This window comes from Aphelocoma coerulescens, chromosome 17 (genome assembly GCF_041296385.1).
Source record: "Aphelocoma coerulescens isolate FSJ_1873_10779 chromosome 17, UR_Acoe_1.0, whole genome shotgun sequence".
Lineage (NCBI taxonomy): Eukaryota > Metazoa > Chordata > Aves > Passeriformes > Corvidae > Aphelocoma > Aphelocoma coerulescens.
The window spans coordinates 9,469,172-9,491,174 of NC_091030.1; the positions used below are offsets into that span (position 1 = coordinate 9,469,172).

Below are 22,003 nucleotides of genomic sequence, written 5' to 3' on the forward strand. Positions count from 1 at the left end.
TAAAAAAAAATCCTAATATATTGAGGAGTTATTAAAATACTTTTGTAATAGACTTCAGTTACTTTTAGGATATGTAGGAAGTTGTACAGCACATTAAGTTGTGAGACTATCCACTTACCAGCAAATGGTATTCTACACAGTAACACACAGATTATGATAACTGCCATAGTCCTCATCTGAATATGCAGCATCAGTAGCAACAACCAATGGATCTAATCTTTCACTACTCGGGACATTGCAATGAAGACAACATTTCACATACATGGACAATTAAGTTCATCTTATTCTATAATCAAGCTGCCTCTGCATATTCCATTTATCATAATTCTCACTCCATTTTAATCTGTAATTCAGAGAAGCAGCATTAGCCAGATTTTGCTTTTCTAATACCTCTTCTATACTCTTCACTTGTCTTTCCATATAGGGGCAAATTTTAGATGAACTCTACCACCAGTGCACTTTGCATCGGCGTATTGCCCTTAGAGCTCCAGTGTTTCTGGAGTCACGCAGCCATCTCCTGCATAAATCTTTTTGTCTGCACCCTTTTGCCAAGCCAAAAGCACAGACATTAGTAGAAGTCACTTTTCATCCAACAGACGTGTCCATTTTCAGTGAAGAAAGTCTTCTGCATTTCTGTTTTTTCCTATTTCTTTGTGCCGTGCTCTCACCAAACAACCACACCAGCCTTTAACTGAACAGCCCAGCAGTCTTGGCCTTCTCAGACGTCCAAATCACCACAGCACAGGGTGGACTCAACACCTAAGTACCTCGACCAAATAATGTTTTTAGTTTCTTAGGAAACCCCTTGTCTTCGTATCAGCTTCAAGTCACCCATAGCTACTTCAACAAGCTGTATTCTCCTTACAGTGACATTACAGCTTCATAATTCCACAAAAAACCAAAACTTTCCAGATAGACAAAACTTTCAATACTGTCCATTTTGCTGCCATGTTTTCTAGCATTTGTGCAGTTTTATTCCTTTCTGTGGCAGAAGACCATTTTCTTTTTCGTGTCCATATTGCCTTGGATTGTTCACTAGTACCTTACAGCACGTCGACCTGGCTCTGCAAGCTCTTGTTCTCCATGTCTATCTTCATTTTGACATAGCACTATAACTTATTTCCATTTAGTGAATAATAGATTATCAAAATGTTTGAACAATACAGAAGGTTCTGCCTGAAGACAGAATGCAAGTGTCAGATGCAACTGTCACGGTCAAATTTAGTTCAAAACAACTCTGTAAGTGGGTGGCTTCAAGAGGAAAAACAGTTCTTCCCATGCAAACCTATCTTCTACCCCAGGAACCTGAACAATAATTTTAAAAAGTTTCAGATAGTTAGACTTTAGGCCTAAATATATTTGCTACAACTTGAAAGATCAATGCCCTGATGTAATTTCCATTGCTTACTTCATAGCTGTCCATGTAAGAGTTCATGTAACAGTCAAGTACAGTAGTTCAAGAACTCAATTGCAAAAACGGATTCACAGAATCACCTTCCTTTTCTACTTCAAAGTATGTGGATTTCTGAAAGCATTCTGCAACATTAACATGTTTTAACATCCATCAGTGTAATGTCTGCATAAGGAAATCCTGACTTCTACACACACAGAACTGAAGAGCAAGACCAACTTTTGATAATGACATACACAACACTTGTTGTTCTAACACACCTTTGGTCATACCTGTTTAACATTTTTAACCATACAATAGCAGCCTTTCACCCCCACCCCTCATTCAAACACACCAACAGTACTACGTTTAGGTAGGAAGCATAATCTCAGCCTCACGGCAAACCTTGTGGAAAAGAGTTGCATTGGAAGAAATCCTTACTCCAAACGCCAACAGCAGTTCTCTGCTGAGGATCAGCTGTTTGATTATTAGTCTATGCTACACTTCAGTACTAAGAGTGCTGGTCTACTGGGAATGGTGTGCCTCAGATAAATTAAGCTTCTTTCAGCCTGACTGGGATGCGGATAATTCCACAGCACTTTTGAGAAGCAATCTGGTATAATCCCAGAATCCCAATAAACATGCCATTCCCGCTACATTTGATGTTTAAGGCGGTATACAAGAGGTATTGCTGAGTACAGTCAATAGCTGACATATTAACCTATAGAAATTGTGCTACCTATACCTCATCCTAGCATCTGTAAAACACTAATGGTCACTTCAAAAAAGTTCAAGAAATCAAAAAACTTTATGTTAAGTTCTTATAGCAGGTATTTTTGTTTAGAGTTAAGTGACATGTGGCCCTTGTTAGACATCAAGGAGAGACATAAAAGAACTAAGGAGGAAAAAGGCAAAAAAAAAAAATCATGGAGTTCTTATACATTGCAGCTTTAAAAATATTCTTTTCACAGTGTCAAAAAGCAGTATTTCTCCACTCCAGCTTTGCTCTAAACCAACAGCTGTTGTGGTTTTTGATGCAAAACTTACGGAAGATAGAGGATAATTTTTAGCTTTGAAGTGTTTAGCTTGTCTCAGTACATGCACTGGTAAGTGCCCTTTAAAAATCCCAGGTATGCCAGGTATACAGGTCTTATTTGCACTCCAGGCACCAGCTTCTCACATTCCAGAGCTGCAATTTATCCTCAGTTTGAACAGCTCTATGCAATGATCAGCTAACCCTGCCAAATCATTTAGGGTTTCATCTTTTCATAATGCATGTTGAGGTTAAAAACCCTGAGAGTTTTTAAGAGAGCACTGATTGGCAGCAGAAGTTTCTTGAAATAAGTTTAGAAAGGGCAGGGCAAAAAAGTGACACAAAAATACTTCATTTCAACTTCAGGAGTCTAGGGGTAAGATCAGAGAAAGGTAATTTTAAGAGGTAAGTTTAAATTTAAGTATATGGAGTGTTTTCAGTTATCCAGTGCTTTTTAAAAAAAATATCAGGTTATCTCACACACTTGTCCTCTTTGCTTTCCTCCATCTGCCCAGACACAGAGGCCTCTAACTGTACAGCAGATGGTTTACTTGCAGCCCACAGCAACAGTCTTTCAAAAGGTGTTAGTCTTGAGTCTCCTAATCAGAGAGAAATGAAACAATTAACCCCTTAATCCACAGTAGAGACACAGACAGAAACCTGAAGGAGGATTGCTATTCACAGAAAATATCGAGTAAGACTAAGAGTGATGGCTGAAGACCTGCCAGGTTTTGCAATCCAACCATCTGTAGCCTTTTGGGGCACACCACTAGTTTAGGGAAGAAGCCAAACCAGCGGTTTGCTCCTCTCAGTCACAATCCCTACACAGTGCAGGTTTTGATTGCTTAATTGACGCAGGTACTATCGTTTCTTAAACTGAGCACAGCCTGAGGCAGCTTCCCTGCATCCAGTACCTGGCTGGCATCAGCCTGCTGACAGACTTTACTGTCTGTAGCAGCGCTACATGTGAATGAATCGAAGTCCACCGTTATGTCTTGCACGTTTCTTTCATTGGCATTGTCAAAGCTATTTTTACCATGCAGCTGTTTAAGGTGTTTCCTCAGAACAGGCTTATGCGCAAAGACCATGTCACAGTAGTTACACTTATGGGGCTTGTCCCCACTGTGCAGGTTGAGGTGGTCCTGTAAGGAACATTTCTGAGAGAACGTTTTCCCACAGATCTTACATTGGAATGGTTTGATGCCTGCATGCACTCTCATGTGCCGGTGGAGATTGCCCTTCTGAGTGAACGTCTTGCCACAGAGCAGACACATAAATAGTTTATGCATCTTTAAGTGATTAGCATAGTTTTCCAGATGCCGAAATACTCTTGTGCACTTTGGACACTGATGGTGCCACTGGAGGCCTTTGTCTATCCCTCGGTTGTTAGGCCCAAACATATCTTTAGAGGCCAGAATGATGTTATCGCTGCCAGCATATGAAAGGGCATAGTTGTGCAGGTGGTTTTGCTCTATTTCACTTGCTCTGTTCTCAACAGTGGAGTTGATAAGAAAGTGTTGAGGCTCTGACGAATGCAGTGCACTTTGTTCAGATGAAATAAACTGGTTCTGATCCTTCTTATTCCTAACTTCTGTTACCTCCCCGATGGACTCCACCTTGATGATCTGAATGTCACTATCCTCCATGTCCATGCTGTCTTCCGAAGGCTGAATACAAGGTGAGTCTTGCTGCAGAGAGTCGTCATCTCCCTGATGCTCCTTCAGCTCAGAAGAGTCACTTTGCTGTTCGCACTCTTTGCTCTCCAGTGGCTGCTTGGGTTTGATGAACTTCCACAGGGCCTGGGTGCACCGTTCCACAATGTGGCTCATCTGCAGAAAGCTTGCAGCAGTCAGGTAGTTCACCAGCTCCATTTCAGGGAACTCCAGAGTGCCACTGTAGCAGGAGAGGAGCAGCTGCCTCCCCACTTCCGAACTTTGCAGGATAGAGATTTTTACATCTCTGGAGTCGTTCAGTAAAAACTGATCTCTTAAAAAAGGAGAGCCAGCAGCAAAGACAATTTTATGCCCGTGAACTTCAACATCATCTATATGGACCACGACATCACAAAATTTGTTTTCTTCCCTCAGTTTGTTCATTTTCTGTAACATTGAATCGCCATAGTTGTCAAACTTGAAATGAAGAATATCTGATCTTTCTGACATTTTGGCACACCTAAGGAAAAGCAGCAGAAAAAAAAACAAACTATGAGAACTTTTTGTTTTCTAAAAGGCAGGTTAGAAAGGTTTAAAGTAATAATATAAAGTGGGTGTTTATCAGCTGTTATGTTTTATCCTACATACACATTGAAGTCCATTACAAGTAAAAACAAAATCAAGTTTACATCTCCCCTTACAATACCTTTAACCTTTTTTTAATTTAACAAAGCCTGAATATAGAGGTGCTATGACAGAAATTCTCCCGAAGCAATATCCTAAAGAGTTAGGATGTAAAGGGAAACCGTGTATTTTTAGCAAGCTTTGGGTTTTGCAGCACTGGGTTTAACACATTAGATGTTGCTTTGCTGTGGGTTGTTTTGGCTTTTCCTAAGATTACAGAAAAAAATCTTCAGAATGGCCTCCACTAGGCTCCCTGGTTTGAATACCTGGGGAATAAAGGAAGCCTTGCTTTTTGCCTTTTTCTTTGGAAGATCACTTCTCTAGAAAGTTTGTTCTTGTTTTGATAGTACTTGGAATGAAGAACAGTGGATCTTCCATAAACCAAGTACTGTTCTTTTGTCTTTCAACAGTTGCTTTAAGAATTTGTAAGACTACACTGATTCTGGATGAACCACTGTTCACACAATCCTGCCAGAGCACTGGGATTGCAGGAAGTGAAGAAATAACAGGAGACTAAATGATGCAAGATTTGGTTAGATAAAATTACAAAACAAAGCAAAACTTACACCTCCCAACTATTACAAACACCACATAAAGCTAGAAAGGAAGTTTTGAAGTTTATAGATAAAAGCAGATACTGCTCTCTTGGGGCATGAAGTGTCAGCTGGGTGTACACACAGGAATGGCATCGTGCCCAGTGAAATGAATGAACACACAAGACAACCGTTCAAAGAATATTTTTGGAAGCATCAGTCAATAATCAGGGTTTTTCAGTTTGCAGCTCAGACAGCATTTGGAGACACGACTTCCTCACTGATCACACCCATCAAGCATATCTTCCAATGTATAGCATGCAAAAATTAGGGAAGGATTTCAGAAGCCTTCAAAAACCAGGGACCGTGGAAAGTTTGGAAGCAGGGGGAGCATCATTCTGCAGTAAAACCGGTTCTGCTAAATCTGCAGAAAGCAGAGCCACCAGTCTCTCAGTCACCATCAGTGCTGCCTGACTCACCCCCATTTCTAGGGCTGAAAGTTTAATTTTAAGAGGCGACAGCCTTTGTCAAATATAAATGACAGCAACAGATCATCCTGGTATATCTTCAGTGTATTTTAGGCGTTATGAAATTGTTTCTTTTTGTGTTTTCTCTGGAAAGTGATGAGGGAAGCCCAGTTGTGAGTCTGTTTTTTCCACCTTGGGAATTCATACAATATGAATGCAGTTAAAGCACCCACGCTATGGTTATACTCTGCTGTTAAGCACAGCTACTCCAGCCATTCAGCCTATCGCTGGCAGATTACAAGAGCCATATCGTAAGAAACTGCAGATCGAAAAGTTGTGACTTGCTTTGGCACACATTCAATTTCCACTACTACTGATCTACAAGACAAAAGAGCATCAAATGAACCCCAAACCCTCTGTCTCGGGAGGGTAGCAGACCAAGGAAGCTCCCGTCGGGCGTGCATGGCTCCCCGCTGGAAGCACGTGCTTCCTCGGCCTTTACCGACCGCGGATGGCACCGGCTCCTCACATCTACTTTCCGGGGTCCGGGAAAAGGATATTCCAGCACAGCTCAGCCGGGAGACTGCGCAGCTTCCCAAAACAACGTTAACGCGATGCCCTTTGCGGGAGCGGGGAAAGCCGCTATCCGCGCCAGGCCCGGCCCCGCGGGAGGGAAGGGGCAGGTACCTGTAGCGCCGGGCCGCGTCCCCGTGCTGGCACCCGCGGCCGCTCCTGCCTCCGGCTACGGACCTAGAGAGGGGAGGAGACCCGCCGTGAGCCGCCGCCCCAGCGCCGGGCCGGGCCCGGCCGCCCGCCGCGCCCCCCGGGCGGCCCCGCGCCCCGCCGCGCCCCCGGCCGGGCCGGGCCGCCCTCCGAGCGCGGCCCGCGGGGGCAGCGGGAGCCACGGGCCGCTCCGCGCCGCGCTCCGGGGCCGCCGCCCGCGCCCCGCCGGCCCGCCGGGACCTACAGGCGCCACCGCAGCCCAGCACCGCGACTCGGAACCGCATTGTCCGCCCGCCGGAAGAGCCGCGCCCGGAAGGACCGGCGGGGCCGCCCCTCCGCCCGGTCACGTGGGGAGGCGGCGGCGGCCCAGGCCCGGCACCGGGAGCGGCGGCGGCGGCCGGGGTAGGTGCGGCTCGCGCTGCCGCGGGGGTGCGTCTGCCCCGTCCCCGCTGCGCTCCCGCGGCGCTGCCCCGCCGCCGCTCCCTCCCGCTGTGCGGGAGCTGGGGGCCGTCCTGCGCTCCGCTGCCGCTGGGTCCCTCCCTCGCCTCCGGGGCCGTGTCTCCCACCCGGCGCGGTGCCTCCCCCTCCCCCCTGCCGGGCACGGCCGCGGCTTCCGCGGGAGCGGGGCCGTGAGACCGCCCCGGGTCCCGCAGGGCCGGGCCGAGTCCTGGGGCAGGCTTGGGGCGCCGGGCCCGGTCCGTCCTCTCCAGCTCGCCAGCTGCGGGTGTGGGGGACAGCGGGGACCCGCCTCGAACCGCGTCAGTGTCCCCGGGACCCCGTCGAGCGTGTCCCGGAGCCGCCGGCTTTTCCCCCGCGTCCTATCCCGGGCGGCGCGGGGCTCCGCGGGGCTGACGCGGAGGGACCGGCCGGGTACCCGCTTTCCCTCTCCGTGTCGCGGGGTGTCGGTTGTTGCCTGTCGATTCCAGGTGGATCCTAAAATGTGGCACTTCGTTGCGTGTAGGCATCTTTGTTTGATTTATGTACCGTAACCTCGGTGGGTTTTGTGCTTTTTTTCCTTCTTGTTGTCAAGGAAGTGTTTCTTTCAGTTGAAACGTCCCCAGTAGATAATTTTTAAGTACTGGTTGTGTCAGGGGTGAAAATTAAATATAAACAGATTGTGTTAAGTTGGTTTAAAAACATTTATCAGCACAAATTAAGTCGATATCGAACTACTGGAAGCAAACTTGGTGGTTTGTCTCTGTGTAGATTTGCCTGATTAAGATATTTTGGGGGGGAGGAGGAGAAGTAGAAAAAGTATTCAGGAGAGGTTTGGAGAAGGGAAAAGATCATGTGAGACGTTTGCAGAGGAAAAAGACTGTGTTTATTTCTTGAATACAAGCTGGAGAACAGGTAGGGCATACAGGTATGGCTTGATCTGTATTTCAGATTTTGTTCAACTTACAGGTTTTGTTAAAGCGCAACTCAGTAGGATTTCTGAGACTTTTGGCTACTTAGAGAACGTGTAATTACAGAAGCTGCCCACTGCTGATTGACTTGCAGAAATGCTGTATACTTTTTAAAGGCCTCTACTTAAAAGGTCAAGGACCTGAGCAAACTTATTTTTGTGTACACAGTAAACAAATTACAAATGGAGCTTGGCATAGGGATTTCCTTCCAATTTCCAGCCTCATGTGCAGGCAGTGTTTAGTAGCACACACCGAATGTAACTCCTTTTTTCTCAGTTCTTTCACAGTGTATTTTTAAAGTGCTCTGGTTGTCTGGTGAGCATAACTCCCTGTTTGTGTTTGAATCCTAACAAGAGAGAAACTCCAGCAGTACGTAGAGCATCATCCCCAGAATTTATTTAGCTGCTGGCTGCGCTGCCTTTTTCCCAGCCTCCAGCCTGTGCTGTGTCCTGCCGGTCCCGGCTGCACAGCGCAGAGATGGGGCTGATGCTGGGGGAGCGTCAGCTGTGGCGTGTGGATGAACCAACTGTTCATAGTTAATTCATTCCAGCAACATTCCTGTGCTGGGCTGGCTAAGGCAGTGTCAGCATTTCTTTTATAAACTGCAGTTTCCCAGGACCGGCTGCTTGTTTCTGGGATGGGGAGTTTACTGATTACAAGAGCCTAAAATTAGAGTTTTGTCCTCTGAGCAGGTAGTTCAAATTAAGATTGAAAGTAAAATGATGTTGGCAATAGCTGTCAACCTGTTAAGGATTGTTAACAAAGATTGCATTAGCTTAACTCTTGTGTTTGTCTGATGCCTGATTTTGCATACAGTGTCTCATGATTCCCTCATCTTCCCGATATCTGTGAGGAGAGGGGTGGAATTGGAGACACCATTATCTCCAAACAACAATATTTCCTTTCTTTCTGGCTCTTGAAATTAGTGGGAGCATCTGTGGCTGTCACTGTGTTGTAAAATGAACAGAAAAGTTAGACTATTGTAGTTGTTATTTTTTATTAATTACTCTTTAGTCATCCTAAATCTGTGTTTTCACATGCAGTATTCCTCTGGCTTTCCTGCTTCATTTTGAGTACCAAGGACTTCTTGTTGCATTTGAGAGTATGTGTTGCACAGGGAAGGTGGGTAAAGATCAGACATGATTAAGCAGACTAATCATATGATACGTGAGAAGAAAAAAATTGCTACTGATTTCTTGTACGCTGTTTTTTTGGTTTTTTCCCAGAGCTCTGATAAAACACAGGCATTGACCTGGAGCATTTTCAAGGCTTTTTTTCAGGACTCGCAATGTATTTTAAATAAACGAGTGTGCACTGGGTGAATTTTACAGGTGGAAAAACCCACAGATGTCCAAGGCTGTAGGAGCTCAGAGTCTTACAGAAGGCTGGGTTCTTTGTCATAACACAACTCTGCAAAGTGCACTGTAAAGCCTCTGAACTCTGCCACAAATTCCACTGTTCACCCACACTAAGATGCTAATGATGAACACTCAGAAAGCAGAACTTTGTATCTTTAAATTGAACCATACTGGATTTATTGTTAAGCTGTGCATAGAGCCAGAGGAATAGAAACAGAAAATACATTATATTTAGGTATTTCAGCCACCTCAGTGTCTTTTCTGCATGTCACCTTGTTTTCCATGTTTTTTTAACACTATACTTAGTGTTTTCATATTTTGGAGGATAGAGGATATAAGTTTATTTTGCATGCCAAGCTTTCTGACTTTGCTTTTTAAAGCAAATGAATTGCTGTTCTTCAGTAATTTAGTTAATACTGCTGTATTGTTCTTTATCTGGTGCATTCTGCATCAGATATATTGGAACTTTGTGGAATCACTTTAGGAACTGCAGCTGAGGTACAAAAGCTGAGAAAGATATGAATGGGGAAAAAAAAGTCTCTTTTCCTCTCTAATTTGCATACCTGTTCTCATGCTTATTCTCCTTTCTGCCCTGGAAACCCAGAACTTATTTTTGTGTTGTATTTCCCTGTAAATTCTGTGCTAAGGTTGCTACATCTGCTGTTGACTCTCAGGTCCAAGAAGTTCATGCCTGAAATACTGATTTTTCCATTCATCCTCTGTCCTTTTGTGTGGCTATGAATGTTCTGAACACCAGAAAATGGGTATTCCTTGGAAATGGAGTGAGACCAGCCATAGTTATGAGTGCCTTTCTTCACTTGTTGTCCATGTCTCAAGATGGCATTCAAGCCTCAACCTCTTCCAGTAACGTAAAATTGAAGGTTTTCTTTTTTCTATATATTGTTTGCTTTAAGCTCTTTTAAATTAATTCTGGCAGAACTTAGAAGGAAAACTTTGATCACAAGTTGCAGGTCAGGTGCCAAGTATTTGGGAAAGGGAGGGAAAGTAAAAGATAGATATTTTATAAGTCTGTGTAACTAATCTGAACTTTGGTAGGTTTGCTTTCTAGTTGTTTAAGATTTTAGCATGGTGAATGGGGTCTCTGCTGTTCCTCTGCACATTGTCTTGAGTAGAGAATAAGGTGTAACAGCAGTGAAGGGGAATTGCACGGAGAATTAGAATTTTAAGTAAAATTGAAAGCAGTGACCCAAGAGCCAGCCGTGTTGACTTTCTCATTTTGCAGCTCTTTCTAATAGTTCGTTGTGTGAGGAGAGGCCAGAACACCCATTTAATTACACAGATGAGCAAGGAAAGAGGTTGGTAGAAGTTTGCCTCTTCGTATGTGTTTTACCCAGACACTCCGTCTCCCGTGGAGGTGTAAAGACACCTTCAGGCAACACACTACGTTATTGTGGTGTAGTTTTGTGTCAGGAGCTAAACTGTGCCGAATTCAAAAGCTCGTGTTTTATTTATGCTGAAACAAACCAATGCATCTTACCCTGTAAGGGATGAGACACTGGCTTTCTGAAGAACATCAAAACTTGAGCTCTGTGCTTGGCTGAGGTCTTTTGTCCTAAGCTGTGAGAGTAGAAACATTTGGGTCTGAGATGAGTTGCAGGTATTACTAAAGAGCACTGTCACTGCTGCTGTTTGTTCTTGGGGTTTGATTCCGGAGCAGTCCTAAGCCACAAGTAATTGCTCTGCTGGTCTTTGATGTGTGCCCTTCTAGGCTGGCCCTTATTTTAATGGGCTTGGAGGCTTTCTGGTGAGGATTCTGTCATTGTGAGCTTTCTGATTCAGGTAAAATGATCCATGTGGTAATCTATATGGAACAACGTGATGGCACGGAACAGAGGAAATTAAATCCATGCAAAACAAAATGTGAGGATATAGAAAATTTTGTTAACTTCAGGCAGTATTTTATATTCGAAGACTACTTTTGCACCTCGAGTGCTTGAGAATTAATCCAATGAACCTCTGTGGCTGATTCTAGCACAGTTGGGTATCTGAGCTTTGCTTGCTGCTACTTCACTGACAAAAGCTTCTCTCAGTCACCTGCTCCACTGTCCTTTCCTGTGCTCTCCTATCTTGTGCAATTTCATGAGACTTCTGCTCACTGTTAGACTGGCAAAGTTGGGCTGATTGGGATGTCCTGGTGTTGCAATTCTGTATTGTGACACTGCTGTGGGGTTAGGCTGGGCCAGCTGTGCCCCAGGATCCGCATGGGGTTTGTTTACACCGCGCCGCGCCAGACATGGAGTGTGGAAAAGCATGGGATGCTTGTTATTGAATTGAAGGTAATGTTGGTGAAAGGTGTTGGATTGAAAGACTTGGGAAATAGGTGAAATTAGCACTTCAAGACAGACACACTGTACCAAAATAAAGTGCTAAATTGATCCTTGCCTGGATGGTCTTTACAGCTGCTTGTGATCAAAGCCTGCTCCTCTACTCCTGCTGTCAGTGTGGAAGATGAGTTTGCTCTGTTTGAATGAAAACAGTAAAGCCAAAGGGATATTTAGTGTTTGATGCTTATTTTTAGTCTGTGTTTCAAGATCTTTGATTTAGGTATTTTCAGAGATCTGTGTGTTGTATAGGTGGTACAATAGGGAACTTCTATAGAAATGTTTTAATACGAATTCTTTAAACAAAAGCATCTTTAAGAACTCTGCCTTACCTTTAAGATACATGTGAGTAATACCAGATAGACACATACAGTATGTAAAACTTCTCAAAATACCTTAATTTCCCAGTGAGTAATTCTCACTGAAAGTCAGTGGATCTTAAAATGATTTTGAAAAGCGTATGTAAGTACCACACATGATTTTGAAAATGAAACCAAATAACCAGAGGTGTGTTGTCATTCATGAACAAACCACATCCATTCTTCCTCTTACACTCTGCTTCAGTTGTCCTCTGAAACATGTTCCAGGACCATGAAGTGACTGGATTGGTAGTTGATTAGAAGTTGTCCTCCTAGCAGACTTCATGTTGTATTGGTGGCTGTGGGGAGAAGGGCATTGATAGGAATAAAAGCAGGCTTTGCTGTTTCTGGTGCGTTGTTCCTGGTTCAGGCAGGAATGCGATGAGCTGTGCCTGTGGCTGTGCCAGGTCTCTCCGTTGTTTGGCTGCACTGTTGGAAGCCAGATTGGGACGGTGCTTCCAGGTTGGAAGGCAGAACTCGAGTCTGAAAAGTTTGGTCATGCTTGGGAGTTTGTAAAGATCTGAGCCATTGAGATAAGGGTATATTTGGGTTTCTGGGAAATTTAATCACCCATTTTTATCATGGCAGTCTGTTTTGAGCCATGGATTCTGGGAATCTGTGCAGTAGAGTTCAAGGTGTGCAGCTGAACTTCACCTTTTGTTCCTTTCTTCAAATGCCTCTCAGTGCCAGTTCTAGCTTTTTAAAATCCTCTGTTGGCTCTGCTTCTCAGTACTGATCCAGCCTACGCTGTTCTTCCTGCTTCTTGGAAGTCTTTGCTTTTATTGCTCCTTATAGTACAGAAGATTCAGCATAGATTCATAAAATGCTGTATGACCCAAGGTTTCAGAGCAACCTTATGACAAAATATCAAGAGTTAGGTCAAACTCTTGTTTGGGGGAAAAGAATGTGACTGCAGCCTACAGTGAGCTCTGACAGATAAAAGTAATTTTTGCATGAGCATAGGTGAAGGCAGGTATTAACTGAAGGAAGTGTTGCACTGGCCTCAGTTGTCAGCAAGTGTAGTGTATGTTCCAGGGCCCTGTTTTGTGTGATGTGTAGAAAGTGGTGACTGACATAACCATGAAATACTGCAAAGAGATTTATTAACTTCCCTTTTGTGAGCTGTGGAAACCAGTGCTGTAATAGCATGTGCTGCTTAGCAAAATGAAGGCTGTGAGTGTGCACTGAGAGAGGAGTTGGAGCTTGGTTGTGCTGTCAGATGAGTTAGTTTTTATAATTAGTCAGCAGGTTTCTGAAAAGAAACGTTTGAGCATTTTAGCATGGAGTTTTATATAAGTATTTTTATGATTTTTGTTTTTCAGGCATTTATAACATATTTAATCTCATTCATGAATCGAACTTCCTTTTTAAGTCATGGATGACAAGGCTTCTGTTGGAAAAATCAGTGTCTCTTCAGACTCGGTATCCACTCTTAACAGTGAAGATTTTGTCTTGGTTTCCAGGCAAGGGGATGAAACACCATCTACAAATAATGGTAGTGATGATGAAAAAACAGGACTGAAGGTAAGAACCAATAACCTGAGTTTGTTCCCTGTTCTTCTATATCAAACTAACCATAGAGAGCTTAAAGAGGGACTTCTTTATTGTGGAAAACTTGATAGAAGGGAGAACTTATTCAAGAACCAGTTTTGTCAGTAATTTCTTCATTGCTGATGTTAGAGGTGGTAATTAGGTTTTGAGTAAGAGCTCTCTCCATCACTAGCTGTGGGTTTTTTCCCCACTTTGGAGAATCCTTCCTGAAGTGCTTAGGATGAAACAGACTGATTGTCAAGAAAGTGGAACTGTGATTTTATCACAGCTTTCAGGTGGAAAGCAATATTAGCATACATGGATTTGACCTGATCTGTTAATTCAAAGTTACATTGAAGTTTTCCCCAATGTGAAATGTTCTCTTTAAGAAACGTAGAAGTGTAGTTCTAACTAACACCTTGGCATGAATCAGAGAACACGAGCGCTGTGTGAAAGGCTTGTGAGAATTGGAAGGGCACTGACATCTTCTCACTTGTAAAAGTGCTGTTCTGAAAAGAGACCCTTGTCACCCTCTACTTCTTTTTTTTTTTCTTTTGCTACTTAAAGCAACTTTCATCCCAATTTGTATTTCAGCAGCTTTTAAGAAAAGTGGCACAAGTAAGGTAATCACTCCAAATTCCATCACTTTAATGTGTTGAAAACTGGATCTTTCCTAGAGTGAGACAAGTTAGTGTGTTCTTTGTGAGAGATGGAAAGAGATATTCCACCATTAGAAGGTCCTGATGTCTGTCTACAGCTGCATCTATGTCTTTAAAGATGATAAGAAATCTGTGTTCTGCCTGTTGAACTGGGTGCTCCTCTTTTCTTTTGCAGTAGTTGTAAGAGACTTTATTGAACATTTCTTGATGCTTTTGCTCATCTTGCTTTTACCTCCCAACTGCTTTGTTTTTCTTGTGTTCCCTTGAGTCCTGGGCAAGACATGCCATTATAGCGGTTCTTTTCTATTATGCAAGACTTCAAATTAATTCTGTTAGTTAAGAGTTTCAAGACTGATCTTTTGCTTAACCTGGCAAAAAAGTTCACTTACGTTTTATGGTTGTTGCAGAAGATGTCACTTCACAGCATAGAATAGTCTAAAAAATGTGAACATTTCTTAAGCACTGAGCCTGGTGGTCTGTGAAACCTGCTGAAAGGCTGTAGCCTCACGCTTGTCTTTCTCGATGCTGCAAATACCAGCAGCATCAAGATCAGTATCAGCATCAATATGTAGGAATTCAGAGTAATCTCATAGTGGTGCTTACCTTGAGAATGCTTCTGTGGCAGTGTCTGTAACCAGCTCCTGAAGCATTGTTTGAGATCCCAGGAGACAGACACTGTCAACCAGGTTCTCCATTCCATCCTGTTATCCCCAATGAAAATTTGGAAGCATGAAATGCCATAGTCTGCAACACTTCTTGCCCCACATGGGAGCTATTTGTATCACTGTTTGCTTCCAAAGTGGTTTATAAAATGCTGGCTACAGGTGGTGTGCTGTTTCTCTTGATGAGGAAGGAAGAACACGAGCTCTGCTGCCTCCTGATCATCAGTTGTAAAATAAAGTTATGCTGTTCCCTGATTTGGCACTGAATGCCACAGAGCTTTGCAGGTCTTAAAGATAAGCTTCTTTATGAATTTGGTGCCAGGACTGAGCACAAGCCTTGAACAAAGTAATTCACCTTGAGCCTTTCAGTATTCTAGCATGGAGAGCATGTGCTGTTGGTTATTGGCTGCAATCTGAGTGATTAATGGGAGTTTTATACCTTAAACAAGCACTCAGTGTGCAAGTCTAAATTCTCCCAGAGAGGGACCTTCCTGTTAAGCTCCTTCCTTCTGGTTAAGGAAGAGAAAGCTTGTAGCAGAAGAAATGGGAAGACTTTTTACCTGCTCTTAGGGACAAAAATGTGGGTATTTTGGTATTGTTCTACAAGAAAAGAGACATTCTGCCATGGCCTATGGCTTTGTTCTTGGTATTTTTTTTCCTTGGCTTGCAAATAGCCATTCAGTTGCCAGTGAAGTGGAGTAGTGGAGGTTGTCAGAGGTGTGTTAAAAGTGTTGTCGCTGTGATATCCGAAAGTGTTTCAGTAGTGCATGAAAAATTAATGTTAACAGTACAGCATGAGAACTGAGGTTATGTATTTCATAGGAACAAATGAGATTTTTTTTTCAGGCAGAAGCAATTGCTTTGGTACTTAAAACTAAGTTAATTCGTGTGTGTCAAACCATTTTTCTTTGACGTGCCGTGTAAGAAAAGCAAAAAATCAGTTCAGGTTTTTGTTTGAGCAGGTGTCTCTTTCTGGTGTTCTGTTTCTTTAGAAAAGCAGTTTGAGGATGTTTCATTTGCTAATGAGCACGGTCTGAGGATGATGCTGGAAGTTCAGGTTTGTGTTTGCTGAATGTGACAGGCTCTGAAATTTGTACATCGGGCCTAAGGCTCTTCTTTCAAGATTGCTGATAATGCTGTAGTTCTAAGTAATAGTGCTGTAGATTGAGTTAACTTAAGTTTTTGTTTGGCACTTCTTTTCTTCCTCAAGTCCAGACAGAGAAATATTTCTTTTGAATATAATTAGGAACTGTATTTTTCTTCAGTGGGTCATAATTCATAATTGTGTTTTTGCTTTTTGTCAGTGCTGAAACACTTGGTTCAGTTTAAAAAGGGGTTGTCAGTGAATGTTTTCCAGAAATACAGTTTGCCAACTGTCTCTGCTTTCCAGTATTGTTCCTGTGTCTGCTTGTGCCCACTAGCAGTGGGACTGGACTGGATTTAGGAAAGCTTCTGGAGCACACTGTAGAGCAGGAGTTCTTGAACTCCCGGGCTCAGCGAGACCTCTCCCAGCAGAGGCTGGCAGCACATGCATCAGGAGAAGGGAACAAATCACAGTTCTGATAAATCCCATGGTGTGGTAAAGGAAGTTTGCTACCTCCTAGTTAAAGGTTAAGTAAAATCAGTTTTCGGTTTTGTGAGAAATGAAGTCCTGATTAGGGTAATGGTTTCTTTGCTCAGCCTCAAGCATCTATCAGGTGCGCCTGTTTATTGTTCCCTTCTGTGCTTGGTGCTGCCCCATGCTGTCAGGCTGGCTCTGGTTTTTGGGCTGCAGCAAGGTTTCAGGCACGTTTACACCTTCATGTGCCCTGTTCCCATGATGTGGGGAATCCATATGGTTGCATAAGAGGCTTGATTAACATGAAATGAACCTTGGTTTGGGTTTTAGGCCTTGGTTTTGCAGGCAGCTGGTTTGTTGCGCTTGATTTTTGGGGCTGTGAGAACAGTAGGGCTCCTCTAGTCCAAAAGTGTGGTTACTGTGCCTTTTAAAATTCTTTTTGAGGGTAGTCTGGGCTGAGAAGGAAAGCTTTCTTGGAGAAATTAGTTTAAGTTGCTTTTTAAATTAGGGTTTTGATTATGGTGTTTTAGAATATCTGTGAGATTGTTTTGTTTTATTTTTGCATGCCTGTTTTCTGTAAACAACTTGAATTTGTGTTTTACCTGTCACTACTATTTTTAGGAAATTTTATTTTCAAGATCATGTTTTATAGCTATAACATCTAGATGTGTTATTCATACTGATTATTTTACCAAATACAGTAGATCACAGTTCAGATTTTTTGTCTTTTAATCTTGATAGAATAAAACATTTTTCATGTGCATTTTGTATTAATACCATTACAACATTTAGTTCTCACCAGATGTGAATTTTTCACCTTCATTTTCCAAACCAAGGTCTGCTGACTGTGAGGAAAAGCGTATCAGATGCAGTTTCTTACCAGAACAAATTTTAACTTCAGGTTTCATAGAGTACAGGTCCTGTAAACTAGAAGTTACTCTAGGTTTTTTAATATATAGCCTTTAAAGGGGCTGACAGGACATTATAGTAATTTATTTTATTTTGTTGCAAAACATGTAAACTCCATACAGTAAAGTAACATGGTGCATCTTCCATCATCATCATCTTTCTGATGAATGCTTGCAAAGACCTGAATAATAAACTTGATGTTTAAAAGCCTTCTGCCTTTGATGACCCCATGCTTGTGCAAGATTTTTTGTTGTTTCCACAATGAATCACGCAAATTAATACTAAAATTGCTGGGAGGAAAATGGAAATCTTTGGATTTCTGTAACTAGTTACAGGTTACAGATGCCTCTGTGGGTGTACAGCTGAGTTACCCTGTCCTGCTTCTGGCAGGTGATCACAGCACAGGAGTGTATTTTAATCTGTACAAAAAGTGACATTCTGTTTGCATTAATTTCAAGAGTATAAATGTCTCCTGTTGTTGTTGTTGTTTAGATTCTGTAGCAAAACAGTCACTAGGTTATTACTTTTTGGGGGAGTTGCATAATTTGGATTTTATTCGCTGGCGTGTAGCATCTTAAAGCAGGCAGTTTACGGAGAGGTGAGGATATGGAAGTGCTCCTAGGGTTGAGTTTTGGTGTCAGCAGTAAATAACCAGCAGCAGCCAAAGTGTTGGCAGCAAGTACCTTTTGCTGATGGCATCTGGTAAATACTCTGTAAACTTGGTCACTTCCCTATTAATTGCAGAGGAATGGACAAAGAGCTTCCTTAGAAGCAGTATCTGAGGGTTTCCTGAAATTAATGCCTTCGTTCCCTTTCCACTTTAGGACCTCATTTCACACTGTTGAGGTGGCTTCATGCTTTCATGTTGATTTCAATGAGCTCAAAGTCAGGCTGCAGCTGAGCACTAGGAAACAAAGCAATGCTGTTCCTGCTCCTCAGTGTGACGGCATAAACTTGTTCCAGGTGCTTCTTTTCCTGTGAAACCTTGCTGTCTTGCCCATGAACCACGTAACATATTTAATTATATTTGTCCCTTTCTGGTACTAATCTGAGGATTGTTACAGTCCATACTGTGGGCATCTGTAAGTTTCTCTGTCATAAGCTGGTCTTTGTAGTTGGTGATTAAAGACTAGTTTGAAAGTAATCTCCTTGCTTTTTCCAGTGCTAGAAAATTCCTGCTTTGAGCTTGTAGATTTGTTAAAGCAGGGAGGGATATAATCCATGCTGGTGAGCATGGATTTGCACACTGCAGTTTGTGTTTATGGTTGTAACTGCGTTAAAGTGGTTAACTGCTGCTTTGGCTGGTAAATAAAAAGCCATATGAATGACCCTGAGGGGTGATTTTTGTTGTTTGAACAGTCTATTTCTTTTTTTTTATGTGTTCCAACTCTGTGGCTCTTAGATTGTGGGGAATGGAAGCGAACAGCAGCTGCAGCGGGAGCTCGAAGACGTGCTGATGGATCCACCCATGGAAGATCAGTCCAGTGACCGGGACCATGGAGAAGAAGTTAGAACTGATGGAGATGGGGAAGAACCTGTTGTCCTTGAAGCTTCAGCATCCTCTACCATTAACCCAGTGTCGGTGGCAGGACTCCAGAAACCAGACATGAGCTTGCCAGTGAAACCATCCCAGGGAGGTTAGGAAAAAAAAGGGGGGGGAATGCCTGGTAGTATCTTATGAGTTTGTTTTTTTGTGGGGAAAGTGAAGAGAATTTAGGTACAGGTGTGGCCACCAGCCTTTCCCCATGTCTCACATTATAGTCACTTAGTGCAGTAAGTTCCAGGTTATGTATGTGATGCGAGAGTTAATATCTGCTGAACTGGCCTCTCTTCTGAAAACACTGCTATACCAGCCTTGAGATGTGTGCACAAATATTCAGCTTACTTGCCTGGCTGTATAAAATATTAGTACAGGGCTTGCAGTATTTTGAGCTGGCCTGACTTTTCTGTTCCTAGCCTCTTTTGTCTTTTATTCAGTGGCAGGTCAGTCTCTGACACTTCACTTGCGGGTGCCTTACCTTGTTTCTCACGTTCCCCCTCGTGTCCCGCCCTAGACTGTGAGGATTTGAGCCCGTTCACGCCCGTGACAGACGAGGACAGCGTGGTGTTCAGCAAGCTCACGTACCTGGGCTGTGCCTCGGTGAACGCCCCGCGCAGCGAGGTGGAGGCCCTGCGGATGATGTCCATCCTGCGCGGCCAGTGCCAGATCTCCCTGGATGTCACCCTGTCGGTGCCGAACGTCTCTGAAGGGACCGTGAGGTACGGAGCTCGCTCGGGTGCTCTGTGGCTCTGCATTTCATCTTCGCTCCTTTGGAAAGCAAACAAGCTGATGGTTTGCCTGGCAGGAGACTTGAGCAACTTGAATTTTGTTTAGTGAGAGAAGTGGATTTTATAGACATCTGTGAAAAGTGATCCTTTGACTCTATTTACCAAACACTCTACCAAGAAGCCCTATGATGATCCAAGCTGTCCCCAAAGCCATAGTGGGATTGGTTATTGATGAGGACTTTGGAAGTAGCCTGGAAAGTAGTTTGTAGAGCTGGAAATTGTCTGATACATGACGCTTAACAGGGATGAGTCTGTCCACTGCCAAATACTCGTGTAACTTTCTGAAGACTAATCCCTGAAAACCATGGGGAAATTACTGGTGACAATGTCTGTGGCATTGTACTTTTTTGTGCTGTTCAATTTAAACAATCGTTATTGTGGTCAAGCTTTGCAGTAAACGACAGTCAGGAGCTAGATTTTGTGGTGTGCTTTCTCTAGTAGGAATGAAATTGTTAAAGCTTGCAAGTTAATGTCTGGCTGAAATAATTCTTCTAAAGGTGCAAGCTTGCTTTTTTTTCCCCCCTCTCTATTTTAACAGACTTTTAGATCCTCAGACAAACACAGAAATAGCAAATTATCCAATCTATAAAATCCTTTTCTGTGTACGAGGGCACGATGGGACCCCCGAAAGTGATTGTTTTGCTTTCACTGAAAGCCACTACAATGCAGAACTCTTCAGGATTCATGTCTTCCGATGTGAAATCCAAGAGGCTGTAAGTGCAAATTTTTTATCAAATCGTAATTGTGTACATGTAAATGTTATTACTGAATTTAAAGTGAAGTATTTCAGGCACTTTAGAAGTAATGTAATCCATCCATTTTGGCTTTTTTCTACTCCAAGTTAAGATAATTGTAGAAACCTCAGTTATGGGATAAGAATGCATGGTTAACAGTTTATCCTAAGAATTGCAGAAAAACAGTTCATTAGATGCTAAAACGGAATTATTTTCGTACAATTCGTTGTGAATTAGTGAAAATCCAGGTAGGTTTCAGCTGATGTTGTGCACTCTGGCTGCAGGTGAGCCGGATCCTGTACAGCTTTGCCACTGCCTTCCGGCGCTCTGCCAAACAGACCCCGCTCTCAGCCACTGCCACCCCCCAGACTCCAGACAGTGACATCTTCACCTTCTCCGTGTCCCTGGAAATCAAAGAAGATGATGGGAAAGGCTATTTCAGGTAGAGAGTCATCTTTCATGCAGCATATGGTTCTGCTGGAAAGTGAGTGAATAGGGACTGTGAGGCTGAGGTGGTCCCTAAATTGCCTCCTTGAAAGTTTCCTGTTCTAGTTCAAATGAAGCCCAAACATAAATAATTTTAGGAAGTAATACTGTGATAACCTCTGGACTACGTAATCTTGGTTGTTGAACTGAACATGGTGCTACCTGCGATGTGCAATTTTTCTATTTTGTTTTTTTCTATTGTCTTTAAGTCCTTTTCAATGCCTTTTAAGTTGTGCTCAGCAAAATTGCTGCTAAAGCTGAAAGTGCATCATTGTGACTGTGCTGCTGGGAATATTGGTGCTGAGACTTCAGTGTGTGCATTGGCACTGAAGTGTAGTTTTAGGTTTTTCCACTCTTTTTGCAGCATTTAGAAGGGTCTCTCCTAAGAAAAAAAAGAAGGGAAATAGTCTAAGTGTTGGTGCTCTCCTTGGCTCGTTGGTGTCATGTGCCCCAGCAGCCACATCCCTTCTGAGATGCAAGCAATATGCAGTTGCTTATAGGTAATGCTGTATGTTACATGGAGAAACAGTATTTAGAAACTGGTGAAATGCTGCTGGAAGTCTCACAATACTGACCCCTACGATATAAGCCCACAGTTTTTGTTTTGTAAACTGTGTCCTTGGTTTTCACCTACATCTATTGCCATTTCTTTCATGTTACTGATTGCAGCATGCAAGGAAGAAAGGTTTTGAGTGCTTTGGTGTAAGGAACTGCACCAGTGTCTGATGCTGGGTTTGGTATATGCAAGGAATGCAGATAAATGATCCCCTGAGATATTTTTTCCTTTCCTGATGAATAACAGTGCAGTTCCCAAAGACAAGGACAGGCAATGCTTCAAACTCCGCCAAGGGATTGATAAGAAGATAGTGATTTATGTGCAACAGACAACGAATAAAGAACTTGCTATTGAAAGGTAATTTCATCAATTTTTAAAAGATTCTTTATCTGTTTAATGTTTGTATTTTGCCTCTGAGGCAGCAGGTTAGTAATTGTTCTGTGGATGCTCCATTTGTGTGATTTAGTGCCACACTTCTCTTGAGTGTGGTAAACCAGAGGATGAAGTGGGACATACCTGTGTGGGCCAAAAGTCCTTGTGAAAAGGCCAAAATGAAATCATACAAGAGGTCCTTGTGCTTCATCTGATCCTTGTCTCTACTGAAGGGTAAATTCTACACAAATATGTCTAAAAA

General features: G+C 42.9%; 2 protein-coding genes across 5 annotated transcripts in view; one reads left to right on the forward strand and one right to left on the reverse strand.

Annotated features, from left to right (window-relative positions):
* On the reverse strand, positions 1–6,744 carry ZBTB26 (zinc finger and BTB domain containing 26). Its single transcript, XM_069032045.1, has 3 exons — positions 6,727–6,744; positions 6,447–6,509; positions 1–4,595 (listed from the first exon to the last, which is right to left on the reverse strand). Exon 3 carries the CDS (start codon positions 4,583–4,585, stop codon positions 3,269–3,271), a length of 1,317 nt encoding a protein of 438 aa, XP_068888146.1. The 5' UTR covers positions 4,586–4,595; positions 6,447–6,509; positions 6,727–6,744; the 3' UTR covers positions 1–3,268.
* A 46-nt stretch (positions 6,745–6,790) lies between these two features.
* RABGAP1 (RAB GTPase activating protein 1) overlaps positions 6,791–22,003 on the forward strand; it is a 63,219-nt gene continuing 48,006 nt past the window's right edge. The window contains exons 1-8 of one of the 4 annotated variants that reach the window (XM_069032042.1): positions 6,840–6,884; positions 8,932–9,010; positions 13,270–13,471; positions 18,668–18,902; positions 19,320–19,524; positions 20,132–20,306; positions 20,612–20,769; positions 21,616–21,726. In XM_069032042.1, coding sequence (XP_068888143.1) covers positions 13,322–13,471; positions 18,668–18,902; positions 19,320–19,524; positions 20,132–20,306; positions 20,612–20,769; positions 21,616–21,726 — 1,034 coding nt within the window. In that variant the 5' untranslated portion in view covers positions 6,840–6,884; positions 8,932–9,010; positions 13,270–13,321. Of the gene's footprint in view, positions 6,885–6,946; positions 7,440–8,931; positions 9,011–13,269; positions 13,472–18,667; positions 18,903–19,319; positions 19,525–20,131; positions 20,307–20,611; positions 20,770–21,615; positions 21,727–22,003 lie in introns of those variants that run through there. The other 3 variants (XM_069032040.1, XM_069032041.1, XM_069032043.1) reach the window with 3 other exon arrangements.